The sequence below is a fragment of the Tamandua tetradactyla genome, chromosome 5, assembly GCF_023851605.1.
Source record: "Tamandua tetradactyla isolate mTamTet1 chromosome 5, mTamTet1.pri, whole genome shotgun sequence".
NCBI lineage: Eukaryota > Metazoa > Chordata > Mammalia > Pilosa > Myrmecophagidae > Tamandua > Tamandua tetradactyla.
In genome coordinates, this window is record NC_135331.1 from 89,126,161 (window position 1) to 89,141,242 (window position 15,082).

At 51.6% G+C, this 15,082-nt stretch overlaps 2 protein-coding genes across 7 annotated transcripts; both read left to right on the top strand.

Moving 5' to 3' along the window:
* Positions 1-86: 86 nt before the first annotated feature.
* HSD17B8 (hydroxysteroid 17-beta dehydrogenase 8) lies at positions 87-2,624 on the top strand. Of its 2 annotated transcripts, XM_077161470.1 has the most exons (9): positions 87-229; positions 406-623; positions 723-839; positions 950-1,042; positions 1,137-1,222; positions 1,336-1,420; positions 1,636-1,678; positions 1,876-1,950; positions 2,141-2,342. In XM_077161470.1, the coding sequence occupies exons 1-9, from the start codon at positions 184-186 to the stop codon at positions 2,155-2,157; spliced, it is 780 nt and encodes a 259-aa protein (XP_077017585.1). In that variant the 5' UTR covers positions 87-183; the 3' UTR covers positions 2,158-2,342. The 2 variants fall into 2 exon arrangements, with proteins under 2 accessions (XP_077017585.1, XP_077017584.1); XM_077161469.1 differs by lacking the exon at positions 1,636-1,678 and having other exon boundaries at positions 2,141-2,624.
* A 1,393-nt stretch (positions 2,625-4,017) lies between these two features.
* On the top strand, positions 4,018-8,035 carry RING1 (ring finger protein 1). Of its 5 annotated transcripts, none has more exons than XM_077161471.1 (7): positions 4,018-4,135; positions 4,286-4,421; positions 5,171-5,331; positions 5,462-5,677; positions 6,447-6,836; positions 7,031-7,304; positions 7,584-8,035. In XM_077161471.1, exons 2-7 carry the CDS (start codon positions 4,344-4,346, stop codon positions 7,683-7,685), a joined length of 1,221 nt encoding a protein of 406 aa, XP_077017586.1. In that variant the 5' UTR covers positions 4,018-4,135; positions 4,286-4,343; the 3' UTR covers positions 7,686-8,035. The 5 variants fall into 5 exon arrangements, with proteins under 5 accessions (XP_077017586.1, XP_077017590.1, XP_077017587.1 ...); XM_077161475.1 differs by having other exon boundaries at positions 4,310-4,421; XM_077161472.1 differs by having other exon boundaries at positions 4,019-4,171.
* The last annotated feature ends 7,047 nt before the right edge of the window (positions 8,036-15,082 follow it).

Here is a 15,082-nt window from a genome sequence, read left to right on the forward strand (position 1 = left end):
GGAAGGGGGTGGGTCTGATCTCGCATAAGGTACTCTGGCCACGCCCCCGCGGAGGGAGGTCTGCGGGCGCTGTTGGCCGCAGATGGCCTCTCGCTGGCAGGCTTTCGATTGGCTCCGGTATTGCCCTTGCCACACCCCCTCAGCTCTCGGATTGGCTCGGTGTTGGGGAGCTCGCAGCCCACCATGGCGTCTCAGCTTCGGCTCCGCTCAGCTCTGGCGCTGGTCACAGGTTGAGGGGGTTCTTGCTGGGGCGGATTGGGGATAAAGAATGATGTCAGGGGGCGCGGCTTCAGGCCTCGCGGTCCTGTGACCTCTGGTCCCTTGTCCGAATTTTGTTTATGCCCCCAAATGATCTCTGACCCCTGCCCACTCTCCGTCCCCGCCGCGTGTTCCCTTCCATCCCAGGTGCAGGCAGTGGCATTGGACGGGCGGTCAGTGTGCGTTTGGCCGGAGAGGGAGCCACCGTGGCCGCCTGCGACCTGGACGGGGCAACGGCACGAAAGACGGTGCGGCTGCTGGGCGGGCGGGGCAGTGAGGAAGGGGCGCCTAGTGGAGCTCATACTGCCTTCCAGGCCGACGTGTCTGACGCTGGGGCTGTTGGGCGCCTGCTGGAACAAGTGCAGGTGAACGCGGGGAGCTCTTGCCTCCTTTCAATGCAGGCACTGCCTACACTGCCCCAGCTCTTTGTGCTTTTTTTGGTGGGTAACCTCCCCCTCCTGTAGGCCTGCTTTTCTCGCCTGCCATCTGTCGTCGTGTCCTGTGCGGGCATCACCCGTGATGAGTTTCTGCTCCACATGTCTGAGGATGACTGGGACAGAGTCATAGCTGTCAACCTCAAGGTGGTGATCTCTGAACTCTGGACTTCTGGCCTCCCTACCTTGGTGTGGGAGGGTTGGAGGAGGGCTTTCAAACAGCTGATCCTTTTTGTCTTGTTATCCTCTGGTCTCAGAGCACCTTTCTAGTCACTCAGGCTGCAGCCCAAGCATTGGTGTCCGGTGGTTGTCCTGGCTCTATCATCAATATCAGTAGCATCGTAGGAAAGGTCAGGTTGAGTTGGGATGAGGTCAAATGGGAATAAAGAAAAGAGCCCCTCTTTGGAACTCCTGACTCATTCCAGATCTCTGACTCACCTATAGGTGGGGAATATGGGGCAGACAAACTATGCTGCATCCAAGGCTGGAGTGATTGGGCTGACCCAGACTGTAGCCCGGGAGCTTGGACGGTTAGTCACACTCCTGGAGATGCTGGAGGGCTTCAATGAAGCATATAACAGGTATGAGGGAGGGGCCAATGTTAAGTCTACTCCAGAGTCAGCAGCTACTCTCCCTTCCACAGACATGGGATCCGCTGTAATACTGTCCTCCCAGGGTTCATTACAACTCCCATGACACAGAAGGTGCCACAGAAAGTTCGGGACAAGGTAGGAAGTTTTGTTTTGGGGGGAGGGCAGAATCCTTCAGAGAACCTCCCTGGACTTCAGAGAGAATGCTAGGCACAGTGCCTGGCAATTATGAAGTGTTCAATAAAGGTATGAAGGGATGAATGACAAAAGCAAGAAGAGCCACAGACTTCAACTCAATCTATAAAATGATCCATCAGTGAAACTTCTACTCACATAAGAGTATTTCCTTACAGGTGACTGGAATGATCCCAATGGGATACATGGGGAACCCTGAGGGTGAGCACTGAGTGGGAGGAGGCTTGGGAAAGGGGCCTGAATGAAGAAAGCCCAAGGTTTGTGGTATTTGTGAGGGCCTCACCAGGATGGGCAGCTGCATTGTGTGTTGGGGAAGGGGGTATTCTGGGTGGGAGATGTTGGCTACTTTGGGTCCACAACAGTGAGCAGGATTCTGCCTCTCCCCACCATGCCCCTAGATGTGGCAGATGTGGTCGCATTCCTGGCATCTGAAGATAGTGGATACATCACTGGAGCCTCAGTGGAAGTCACTGGTATGGGGCTGGCATGGGGAGGGAAAGGACAGAGAATCCAGACAATATGAGAAAGCAACTCAGGGAGGGGAGTCTGGAGCCACAAGGGGAAAGGCAGAGGTTCCAGCAGGCAGGAAACAAAAGTGGACACCCCCCCAGCCCATTTGTCTCTCTACCTCTGCATCTGTCCAAATGTTTCTGCCCCTCCCAGGAGGTCTTTTCATGTAACTGCCTCAAGAACTCAACTATGCTTACTCCCCCACCACCCTACCAAGACTCCTGCTGATGAGGACTCTTAAGTTCCCAGGCTACAAAAGGGGTGGCAGTATATACTTGGGAATGCTGAATATGGGAGGAAGGGTACTTGTGACCTAATAAATTCCAAATCCTCTTCCCTACCACCTCTGGTTCTTCTTGTGTCCAAGCTCTCAGACCCTTCCCCACCTCCCCCTCCTTTCCCTTTCCCAAAGAAAGATTGTTCCCTTTCACTGCCTGGTCTCCCAGGGCAACCTCCACCGCCGGGTGTGAGAGGAGAGAGTGTGTGTGACACTGTGTATGCGTGACACTGGGTCTTTTTGGAGGGAGGGGTCTCTGCCCCACCTCTTTTCAATGGTCCTGCAGCATCAGCCCCCCTCCAATTCCCTGAGTCCTTATGATCCCCAAGGGTGATTTGTTCATGGCCCCATCCCAGTGTCCAGTCTAGCCTTAGGAGGGGGGTCTTGGAACAGGTGGCCCTCCCCCACCCCTCTTCTTTCTCTGAGTCCCCCTTCCCTTTTCTCTCCATCTTACAATAGCTGCAGCCGGCCTGGGGTCGGATGGGGGGGATTAAGGGAGGGGGCCAGGATTAGGGGAATGGACCAGCGGATGAAAGGGGCTGGAGGAGAGCAGAAGGGAGGGGGCTGGGAAGAGGAGGAGGAAAGGGAGGGGGTCCGTGCTAATCGACTCTGGAGCCCACATAAGGACTGGCCACGAAGAGAAGGAGAGGACAGGGAAGTAGGGGGAAACCCAGGGGTGGGGAGGGGACCCATTGATGCCCTGTCCCAAAGACAGACAACCCCCCCTGGCAGCTGCAGCCCAAGTCCGGAATCCCCAGCACAGGCTGATGGGCACAGGAAACCCATCAAAGTCTGTTTTTCCCTTATCTCCCTCAACCCCTGCCCCCAGTGGGGATGGCTCTGCTCCTTCTTCTTCTCTTCCCTCTCCATCCCCTTCCTTTACTCCAGTCCTGAACAAAGCTGCCCACTTCCCACTCCAGACATTCTGCCCCTTGTGCCCCACCACCCACACGCGCACGCCCCCTTCCCGATAGGGGCCCCATCTTGTGTGTGTGTGTGTGTGTGTGTGTGTGTGTGTCCCTGCTTCCGCGTCTCCATTCCCCCATTCCTCCCGTGCGCCTCCCTCCCCCGCCCCGGGCCGCGGCTCTTGATTGTCCAAACGCAATTCTCGAGTCTATGCCTCCGGCCGAGAGTTGAGTCTGGACGTCCCGAGCCGTTGCCCCCAAACTTCGAGGGAGAGAGCGGGTCGGAGGGTCTGGGGAGAGCCAAAGTGGAGGGTGGAGCAAGTCCCCAGGGTGGTAAGGGGAATCCTGGACCCTTCAGGAGTTAGTTGCGTTCGAAGGACTGCAGGGCTGAAGCGCAGAGGATTGTTTGCAACTTTTTTCCAGGATCCCGGGCTGGGGTTCCCGAGAAGGTTTTTTTTTTTGTTTTGGGGGAAGATTCCTGGGCCTCGGGGGAAGCAGGGTCGGGGAGGTGGCCCCTTTCCCGAGCCCTCCGTTCCCTCCCGGGATCTGGGCGATCCCAGGCTCCACCCTCTGGGGCTAAGGTCCTCGGCTGGGGGAATCGGGAGGGGAACGGCTACCTAAGGTTAGGGGGCACCTCGTGCGACCAAGTTGGGCTGGGGGCGGGGATCTTAGCCCCCACGTGGCGCGGAACGCAGGGCACCCTGGCTCCTTCCAGGAGGCTGGAGCGTCTCGTGGGCGGGGGAATCCCGGTGTTCACGTCGCGTCCCACCCGCGCCCTGATCGGCGGGTGACGTCTCCGCCCGCTGCCGGGGGGGGGGGGGACGGGGGGGTGTAGGGGCAGGCGGAAGTGACGTAGGGCCCCAGTGCCCCGGCCATGGCGGCGGCGGCGGCGGCGGCTGTGCCTGCTGTCTGAGCAGCGGTTGAGGACCGAGCAAATTCGGCCCCGGAGCCAGGGCTCAAGGAGAGGTACTGCGGCAGTCGGAGCGCTGACGGCTGGAGTGGGTGAGGGGCCACGCCGGCGCCGGGTCGGGGGCTGAGGAAAGAGCCTCTGAAGGGGCGGGGTCTGCGCGAGAGGCGGCCCCCTTAATACCCCTTCTCCTCCCCCTCTCCCCCAAGCTTTCTTCTACTCCTCCTCCGCAGTGAGGCCCTGGTTGGGGGTCTGTACCCGGTCACCATGACGACGCCAGCGAATGCCCAGAATGCCAGCAAAACGTGGGAACTGAGCCTGTATGAGCTGCATCGGACCCCGCAGGTGATGAAGGATCCTCCCGTTTACAGCTTACCCACTCCTCCCAAATCCCTCACTCCACAGACCTCCATCATGCAGCCTCTTTCCCATTCTTTGCCCCATTCTGCCGACCTTGCCCTGCTTCACAGGCTTCCTAGCCCTACCTTTCTTTGAATCACCCTAATCTTTTTAAAACACTTTCACATTTATTACCTCTAAACAGGGTGGGAGAGCAAGTACCGTTTTACTGTGCATTGGAAAGATAAACAGGTACAAAAATGACCTTCCCTGTTCCTCAATTTAATGTCAGTGCGTTCAAGACTTACCTTGGGAGCTTATTAAAAATGGAGCTTCCCAGGCCGGCCACCAGACATTCTGATTCAGTAGGTAGGACAGGGCCCCATAATCTGCATTAGGTTCCCTAAGGGATCCTGATACAAGTGGTACTAGGTCCACATTTTAAGAAATTCTGTTGTAGGTCTTCCCCAAACCACAAATCTATGCCACTCCTCTACCCCCATCCTGGGGCCTCCTCCCAAACCTCAGATTTTCCTATTGCAGAACTGCTACTCTTAATTAATGGACACAAATCCTTTCTCTTCTCCATTTTTTCCAAACCAAAACCTCTCTCTATCTCAGAATTCCCATCTTTTTCAAGCTGCCAAATGAGATACCCAGATTCTGCCATCTCACTGAATTTCTCAGACTACTTGTTTCTAAAATCCCTTCCCCCACCAACCCAACACCATCTTTCCACCCACTAATGCCTCCAGGAAGCCATCATGGATGGCACAGAGATTGCGGTTTCCCCTCGGTCACTGCATTCAGAACTCATGTGCCCCATCTGCCTGGACATGCTGAAGAATACGATGACCACCAAGGAGTGCCTCCACCGATTCTGCTCTGACTGCATCGTCACAGCCCTGCGCAGCGGGTAACGGGAGGGGCATGTTTGAGATGGGGTAAAGGGATACCAAGCTGGGCCCCTCTCACTGGTCCTTGTGCAGCCTGGGCTTCAATGCCGTGGCAGCTGACTGCTCATGGCCTCTGCTCTCTCATCCCAGGAACAAGGAGTGCCCCACTTGTCGCAAGAAGCTGGTATCCAAGAGGTCCTTAAGGCCAGACCCCAACTTTGATGCCCTGATCTCTAAGATCTATCCCAGTCGGGAGGAATACGAGGCTCACCAAGACCGGGTGCTCATTCGCCTCAGCCGCCTACACAACCAGCAAGCACTGAGTTCCAGCATTGAAGAGGGGCTGCGCATGCAGGCCATGCACAGGTGCGAGGAGGGGCGAGAATGCAGGCTATGCACAGACACACAGAACTGGAGAGGAGGCAGCAGGGCTAGTGGGAGGGGTCCGTGGGTCAGACTCCTGGTATTGGTTTTGCTGCCTGCCAGCTGAGTGACCATCACCCTTCTGAACTTCAGCATCCTAAGAGCTGACTATATACCTAGTTGTCAGGCCTTAAAGTCATGCATATAAACTGTAGCTTCCTATAAGCAACTGTTGGTACTTTTAAGAAACCAGCCCACTGGTTTCTGACTTTTTAGAAGTTAGAATAGCATAGTGATTTTGAGCATAAACTCTGGATTCATATACTGCTGGGGATTAAATACCTCATAGGATTAAATCACCACCTCAGCAGTTCTCACACCTTCATGAGTATCTAAATTACCTGAGGTTTTTGTTCAAAATGCAAATTCTGATTCTGCATTTCTATACCCTCTCATATGGTGCTGATGTTACTGGTTCTTGGATCCCACTTTGAGAGGCAAGGTCCTACCATCTCAAACAAATTACTTAACCTCTATGAGCCTGTTTTTCAGCCATAAAATAGAGGTAATATAATTAGCTGTTTTATAGGACTTGTTGTATTGAAGAGGTGATCAATTCAAAATGTTTAGCAGGGTGTTTGATATAGTAGTTAGTGTTTAATAAATACTAGATATCACTATTAAGAGTACCCTCATCTCTTAATTCTCTAAAGTTTAAAGTCTAAACCCCTTATCCTTGGTGTTTTCTAACCTCAACCACTTGCTTCCACAGGGCCCAGCGTGTGAGGCGGCCGATGCCCGGGTCAGATCAGACCACGACAATGAGTGGGGGGGAAGGAGAGCCTGGGGAGGGAGAAGGGGATGGAGAGGATGTGAGCTCAGACTCTGCCCCTGACTCTGCCCCAGGCCCTGCTCCCAAGCGTCCCCGTGGAGGGGGAGCAGGGGGAAGCAGTGTAGGGACAGTGGGAGGTGGCACTGGTGGGGTGGGTGGGGGTGCTGGTTCTGAAGACTCTGGTGACCGGGGAGGGATCCTGGGAGGAGGAACCCTAGGCCCCCCAAGCCCTCCCGGGGCCCCCAGTCCCCCAGAGCCAGGTGGAGAAATCGAGCTCGTGTTCCGGCCCCACCCCCTGCTCGTGGAGAAGGGAGAATACTGCCAGACTAGGTGAGGAACCCTGTCTTAACCCAGACCACTGAGAAACCAAAGATCACATAGACTTCTATTAGAAGCAGGCTTCCCCCCACCCCTACCACAACCCAGAAAGAAACCCTAACCCAGAGGCCCTTTTGGAAAGCCCTTACCTCCCTTTCCCATTTGAGGCTTTCTGTGCCCTAAATCTACCCTCTTTCCCACTCCAGGTATGTGAAGACAACTGGAAACGCCACAGTAGACCATCTCTCCAAGTACTTGGCCCTGCGCATTGCCCTTGAGCGGAGGCAGCAGCAGGAAGCTGGGGAGCCAGGAGGGCCTGGAGGGGGCACCGCTGATGCTGGGGGACCTGATGGGGGTGGTGGGGAGGGTGGGGGTGCCGGAGGAGGTGATGGCCCTGAGGAGCCTGCTTTGCCCAGTCTGGAGGGTGTCAGCGAGAAGCAGTACACCATCTACATCGCCCCTGGGGGCGGAGCTTTCACGGTAAGAGCTCAGAGCAGTGGTTGGAGGGGGGCTGTGGGGAGTTGGGGCATGACCGTGATCCTGACCTGCTCACTGACTAGCCCTCTTCTCAACCTCTGCATCTGTCTCCCATCTCTGTCCTTCCTTCTCTTCCTGTGTTCTCCATGTTTCTGCTTTGTCCCATCACCCTTTTTCTTCCTTTTCTCTCCTCACCTCCCCGACCTTGGTTACTTTTTGCCCCGAATTTCCTTTTCCAATGTTCTTCTGTTCCCTGTGCTTCTGCCTTCTACCCTCCCTTAGACACTGAATGGCTCGCTGACCCTGGAGTTGGTGAATGAAAAGTTTTGGAAGGTGTCTCGGCCACTGGAGCTCTGCTATGCCCCCACCAAGGATCCAAAGTGACCCTGCAAGGGGACAGCTAGAGAATGGGGACCACAGGATGTCCCCATGTCTTAGCCTACCACCCCAGCTTCTTTGTCCCCCTGTGCCCCCCAGCCCTTGGCCAGCAAGAGGACACAAATGAGGACATGATTGAGGACACGTGGCTTTTATACAAAGTATCTATATCAGATTCTTCTATATTGTACAGAGTGGGGCCTGCACCCCCACCTACTGCCTTTTCTATTGCCCTCAACCTAGCATCTGTACATGATGCTGGGGAAGGTGAAGAATGTTTCCTTCACACCCTCCTCCCAACAACAACAAATTTGCTTTTTTTCCTCTTTGAAACATGCAGTTCGGTGTCTATGTTTATTAGGGGTACACATTTTAAAAAAATGATTGGGGAGGGAGGCCCAGAAATCGTGTAAAATCAGCTGTGGAGATGGGGAGGAAATGTCAGAGGTTTTTAACGGTCTCTCCCATTTTTCCGAGCCTCCAAATTAGCAAACAGGTAGGTCATAAAATAGAGTAGATGTTCGGTGAGGCTAGAAAAGACAGAAGGCGCGGAGAGATGTGTGGAAATCAGATCCCAACTTACGCAGTAAAACCTGAATCGTCCAGGCTCAAATTTAGGGTTTCAGTAGCAAAAGAAAGCAGGTTTGAGGTGGTTAGGACCGCGCTGTTTGGAAGGGGAATGATTCCGTTGTCACTGCTAGAAGCTGGTGTTTATAGCTTGAAAGAAAAGAAGAGAGAGATGGGCAGGGCTGCGAGATCCTTCCTGCTCTGCATCCTGGCCACCCGCTCACCTCCCGAAGAGGGGTGGGCAAGGCCGGGGACTACAGCTCCCATGAGTGCGCGAGAGGTGCCCGCCGGGGGCGGGGCAGAGGAGGGGGTCGCCCGGGAGCCGCAGGCGTGTGCTTGTCCAGGCGGCGGCCGACGCGGAGGGATCGGAGCGTCAAGTAAAGCCACGGCGCGGGCTTCGTGCCTCGAGTTCAGCGTGCGGGGCGGGCCCCATGCCGGGCGGAGGGGACAGCGGAGAGCGGCCGGGGAGGAGGAGCCGCCTCCGGAGAGGGGTCTGACGCTCTCTCTGTCCCGAGTTCAGCCGCTGCCCCTCACTTCCTGCTTCCGCTGCTCTTCGCGCCCCACCCTTGAGTAGCCCCGAATTCCTGCGGCTCGCTCAGTTCCCTGTACTGCTGGCGGAGGCGGAGGCCGTGGGGAACGCCGGCCGGGACGCCGGGCCTAGGCGGCCGGCACGCCCATCCCGAGGCCCCCCACTCCACGCTTGATTTCTGGTTGGTTTCGCAAGCGGCCATCCTCCAGCCCCCACAAATATCACAGACCTGGCGGCCTAACGTTCGGTTCCGGAGACTCCTAGATTTCTTGCGTTGCAGAAATAGACAACATCCACTTCGCTCTTACAGGAGCCCCTTATACACCCGCCTCCTTGGAACCTTTGATCCTAAATCCCCTTCTCACCGATCTCAGGCATCCAGGTGTGGCTGTTGCAGGATGCGGGGGTGAGAGGAAGGTGGGCGTTGCTCCTTCAGCGTTAAAGGAGAGAAAAAGATGGGCAGAAGTCCGCTTCTCTCCTGGGTACTAGGGCTGCGGGGGAGGGTCACCTCCTCCCCCTCTTCTTTCCCCGAGCCCCCTCTCCCCCTAGCTGCCATGTATATTTTTATCTCCGGGGTCCTCTTGCTTCACTCTGAAACTGCCTGTGCTCCCGCTGGTCCCCTGTATTTCCCCTCCTACACCTCACATCCCTACTCGGCTCCTCATTCATCACCTCCCCATTCTCTTTTCTCTTGTCCCCTCTCTGCTGTGAGTGCCCCATCACCCTGTCCAACACCAAGTAGCTGTGAACTTCGCAGTACTCATAACTTTTATTTATCTGACAGTATGTGGGAGGCATACCAGAACCTCCTTTCTCTCCTTTCTCCCCTGCTCCCAAATAGAAATAGCTACCCCGGTGAACCAGAATTCTCCTTCCCCAGTGCAGGGAGAATGGGGTGTTTCTGAGCCTAAGCTGAGCTACACCCCCTCCAACTCTGACTCACTTCTAGCTCCACTGGGTGTTTATCACCCCAAGTCCTTCAGTCTCTCTCAGTCAAGCCTGCATATATGGAGTACAGGGTTGAATAAAGGAGAAATGCACAGTATACATGCAGAGGAGCAGGGTAAAGAAGGAGGGTGGGTTACTAGAGTCAAACAGACCTGGTCAAGCCTTGGTTCTGCCAGCTTACCGGCAGAGTGAGCCTGCATAAGTCATTGAATCTTGCCTTGGTTTCCTCACCTGTAGAATGGGGATGATGACAAGTTGCTGTGAGGATTTAGTACTATAATGGATACAACAGAGACGTGTTCTCCCTGTGTGGATCCAGGACCAGCAGCGTCACCATCACCTGGGAACTTGTTAGAAATGCAAATTTCTGGGCCCCACCCCAGACCTGCAGAATCATAAACTTTGGAGGTGGACCAGCAGTTTGTGTTTAACAAGCCCTCCAGGAGATTCTGATGTGTACACAAGGTTGAGAATCACTGCAGGAAACATTCAATGAAACATTAGCACCCCTTCCTTGGAGGGTGAATAGCTAGTGTCACAGCAGAAGGGATTCTGTGGGCCTTTGAAAGGAGAGTCAGGAAGGGCCACACAAAAGATGGATGGAGAGGAAAAGAAGCAAAGCTTTCTGCAGGGAATAAAATCTCTCTCTCTCCCTTACCTCCCCCCATTTCACCTCTCTCTAGACTTCTCAGTTCCCAAACCAGAGCAGATCACGTGTCTGAATGCAGCCTAAGGAAGGGTGCATTCGGGAGGCTGAGGGAGGGCACCCTCCTAGAACCCCACTCGCCCCACCCAAGTGAGACCTAACTGAAGTCCCCATCTTTACCTGGCCAGCCCTCAAAACCCTGGTTCCACTACTAGGTACATGCCCCCAAAAATTGAAAACAAGGACTCAAACAGATGCTTGTACACCGGTGTTCACAAGCATCTTTCACAATAGCCAAAACATAGACAACCCAGGTGTCCATCAATAGAAGCATGGATAAACAAGATGTGGTATATCCATACAATGAAATATTGTGCAGCTTTAACAAGAAATGAAGTGGTGCCCATGGGTCTTTCTGTATTCCTCACCTGCAGATGGTCAGATTTGAGCAGTACTGTCACCCTTGAGGGTTGGCAGCCCATAGCTCCTTCCCCAGCTGCAGCCGCCGCCTCCTCGCTCCACAGTGGAGAGAAATTGTGGGTCTGAACAGCACCAATGCCACCGGTGTATGTGAGGTCCTTTTTATCCGATCCTGCATTTATTTTGACCACCAGAGACAATGACCTCAACTTCTGGAACAGGTTGCAAGAACAAAGCAACTTGCCAAGGAGAGAGCTGGGCTTTCCAAGTCACTTGACCTTAAAAATGCTAAAAACTGATCAGAAATTTTTCCTTGAAGGAATACAGCTTGGTGAAGAGTAACTGGCCCAAGGTGAATATGAGAAGGGTGTGGCCCGTTTGACAAATGCAGTTGGTGTGTGTGTGTGGACAGCCACAGAAGTTATTGCAAGAATTACAACAAGCTCTTTTATCACCAATGTCCCAGATGATTCTGACTAAGCTCTCAACAATTAGAGAATTCCAAGTGCTTAGAGCTGGGCTGAAGATGGTGGGGAATGAAAAACAAATGTCAGCATAATAAAATCTCAATTTAATACATTTCTAATATTCTTAACTCAAACATGAACACACTTTGGGGGACTTGGGCTGTGTACCACACTGAAATCACGAAAGTTAATGGTGTGTTTTCTGTAGATCCATTTGTCTGTTTTACTTATTTTTCCTAATGAAAAGCACATTTTGAAGAGGGCTTTTCATTTAAAACACTGTGAGCTATAGAAATATTGTGGATTTTGTTTCTTCCTAATGTGTGCGATTAAAATTACATACATTGACAATACATAGGTTAAAAGTACCCAGTGCTCACTTGTGAAAGATTAGGCACACACACACAAAAATAAAGTGTATAGGAGATCGTGGGATCAGCAATTCCATCCTGACCAAAAGGGGGAAAAGAAGTGTAATTAATAAAGTATCAGTGGCAGAGAGAGTTCAAATAGAGTCGAGAGGCTACTATGGAGGTTGCTCTTAGGCAAGCATCAGGTAGACCTTGCTACATACCATAACCTGCCAACCCCCAACCAGGACCATTCCAGCCAATCCCAAAGAACACCTAGGGCAATATATAAGATTCCACAAGGGTTCCATGCACTAAAGTAAATTTCCAGAAACCAACAACCTCAGATAGGTCCCTGGTCCAGATAAGTCCTGAGACCTAGCCCAGTCTCTCCAGAACATCATATAGTTCCATCTCCCTACCCTATGTTAGTGACAGACCCTTCCAATATGAAAAATTTATAATTGCCATAGCCCAAACACCCTTAAAGAGAGGGATGGAAAGATCAAAGGTGATGATGGAGTTACACAGAGAAGATAGGATTTAACGAAGAAATATGAATGCTGAATCATTAAATTGATATCTCTTTTAGTCCCCAGTATTTTAGAGTAGCTAGAAGTAAAAACCTAAAATTGTGAAATTGTAACCCATGTCAAACTCTGAAATATGTTCTATAGCTAATTGTGGTGCTGTGCTTTGAAATTTATTGCTTTTTTGTATATATGATATTTTTCACACACAAAAAAGAAGGAATAAAGTTGATAGTGATAAAAAAATACTTATGGCTTCTAGCCTCCTATATTCTGGAGCAGCTAGAAGGAAAAATCTGAGAGGATCATATGGTAGCCCATGACAAACTTTGGGATCTGTTCTGTATTTGTTGAAGAGTGCTTTGAAAACCATTGCTTTTTTTATTTCTTTGCTTTGTATATATGTTATACTATACAATAAAAAAAGTTTTAAAAAATGTATAGGAGAAAATGAATGAACATTTTCAAAGCTAGTACATTTTGTTCTGTGTCAGAAAATTGGACGAAAACTTAATTGTGTTTATCAAAACTGAGCATTAAAATCTTTAAGAGATGGTGTGTGAATATATCTCAATAAAACCGCATTAAAAACCTCTGAGATAAAAAAAAACTTTGAGATAAGCTTTTTCCATTCAATCTCTTAAACATAAATATATTTGTGAAACATGCTGCTGTGCTGTGTTAATAACTTCACCCCCACTCCTTGTATCAGCCTTGGAATATTTTGTTTAAATCAAATGAACTTAGCGAAATGTTTTATTGAAAACAGTGGGCTTCACACAGCTAGAAACCTTTGGAGATGAAGAAGGAAAATGCTTCGGGGAGCCTTATGAAACAAGAAATGGGGAGAGAAAGCTAGCAGATATCGCCATGTGCCTTCCCAGCTGACAGAAGTGTCCAGAAGCCAAAGACTCTGGTGGCAGCTCTGTTCTAGACGGCATCGGTCTTTCTAGAGTGGGGGTAGCCTCCTGTTGCTGCCTTGATTTGGCCATCAGCCTTGGAATTGTGCACTTGCGGCTTAATGAATTCCCTTTTTTTTCAGGGGGTGGGGGGTGGTGCATGGTCCGGGAATCGAACCCGGGTCTCCTGCATGGAAGACGAGCAGAGCATTCTACCACTGAACCACCCGTGCACCCTTAAAGCCTCCAGGAGGACCTCATGACTATGTTTGACATCTCTCTCTCTCTCTTTTTTTTTTTTTTTGGCATGTGTGTCTCGGAGTGAAACACGGGTCTCCCGCATTGCAGGCGAGAATTATACCACTGACCTACCCTTGCACCGCCCCTTTAATGAATTCCCTTTTAAAATCCAAAAAAGAAAACAAAAACAAAAACCATGGGCTTAATACGTTCTGAGTTCTTAACTCCCTGTATTTTAGATATGTGTAGTTGCAAATAGCACTATGTGTGAGCTTCACCTATTCATGTCTGCTTACCTTCCTCATTTATAAAATAAGAGAACTGGCCCACTGATCTCTGAGGTGCCCCTTTCAGCTCCTAATTTATATAGTTCTGTTCAGTATCTTCAAATCCACCTTCACCTGAAGAGTCTTTGTTAGGCCACCAGGCCTTGCATTGTTTTATTGTCTGAATTTTGCATGCTTGCCTGACAGTATTTCTAAATTGATCTTTTGTTAATGTCCAACTATTGTGTTGATTTTCACTGAAACCATATGGCTCTGTCACACACACACACATGCACAAACACACACACAAAGAATGAAGTACTTACACAAGCTACAACATGGGTGAGCCTTGAAGACATTTTGCTAAGTGAATGAAGTCAGACACAAAAGGACAAAGACTGTATGATTCCCCTTATGTGAAATATATATAATAAGCAAATTCATAGAGTCAGAAATCAGCTTAGAGGTTATCAGATACTAGGGGGAGGCAAAAAAGGGAGTTATTGCTTAATGGATACAAGAGTTTCTGTTTGAGGTAATGAAAAAGTTTTAGTGCTGGATAATGGTGATGACAGTACAATGCTGTAAATGTGGTTAATGCCACTGAATTGTACACTTAAGGATGCTTAAAATGGCAAATTTTATGTTTTATTTATGGTTACCGCATTAAAAAAAAAAAAAAGAACTCTGAGGGTGCACGGGGGGGTTCAGTGGTAGAATGTCTGCCTTCCATGAGGGAGACCCGGGTTCGATTCCCCCACCATGCACCAGCCCTACCAGCCAAGGGGGAAAAAAAACCCTCTTGGTAAAAAACCCCTCTTGGCTGGTAAACTGCTCACAGAAAAGGCATGCCTTGGATTCCCCCACTACCCCTACACTGCCCTGGGAGAAGGGAGGGGTCACTGAAGCCTCCAGCCACTGCCCCAATTGGGAAGAAAAGCTCAGCTGCTACTCTCCTACCTCTGTCCCATTTGCTTTCTCACTCACTCCTTGCTGCTCTCACCTTGGGCTTCCTACACCATCCCCCACCCCCAATACCCTTTAGGCCTGGGAGAAAAGCAAAAGGAGGAGAAGGGAGGATAGGCTCCCGCCCCCTATCTACTGTGGCCCCACTGACCCCTCAGCTGTAGCAACTGACCTTCTCACCTCCCCTACCAGGGTCCCTACCCTCACCCCATCCCCAGGGAAGCCCTTCTCCTGCCTGGAATATGGAGCCTCCTATCTCCCCCTGCACACCGTAGTTCACTTGGGTGAGTGGCTCTTTCCCTGCCCCAAACGTGGGCAGCACTTCTGCCAAGGGGCACGCCTTCCCTCACACATGGGTGACCGCCACAACTCACACCTGACCCTGCACCACCGCACGTACCTGAGGAGCCCCAGCCATGGCTGCAGCAAGAGCTTCTCCCTGGGCTCTGCCCCTGTACAGCACATCTCTATACACACGAGCCAGCCAACTCCGTGCCACTGCCAGCCTCAGGGTTTTGGCTGCCACCCCAGCCTCATCTGCTAGGAGAAGTCCCGCTCAGTGAGCACCACGACCT

What these genes read in the sequence shown, in the direction of transcription:
- RING1 (XM_077161471.1), top strand. Translation starts at nt 4,344, where the DNA reads ATGACGACGCCAGCGAATGCCCAGAATGCCAGCAAAACGTGGGAACTG. An exon ending in CGCATGCAGGCCATGCACAG is followed by an intron (nt 5,678 to 6,446) that starts GTGCGAGGAGGG and finishes TTGCTTCCACAG; the next exon opens with GGCCCAGCGTGTGAGGCGGC. An exon ending in CTGGGGGCGGAGCTTTCACG is followed by an intron (nt 7,305 to 7,583) that starts GTAAGAGCTCAG and finishes ACCCTCCCTTAG; the next exon opens with ACACTGAATGGCTCGCTGAC.
- HSD17B8 (XM_077161469.1), top strand. Translation starts at nt 184, where the DNA reads ATGGCGTCTCAGCTTCGGCTCCGCTCAGCTCTGGCGCTGGTCACAG. An exon ending in TCAGTAGCATCGTAGGAAAG is followed by an intron (nt 1,043 to 1,136) that starts GTCAGGTTGAGT and finishes ACTCACCTATAG; the next exon opens with GTGGGGAATATGGGGCAGAC. An exon ending in GTAGCCCGGGAGCTTGGACG is followed by an intron (nt 1,223 to 1,335) that starts GTTAGTCACACT and finishes TCCCTTCCACAG; the next exon opens with ACATGGGATCCGCTGTAATA.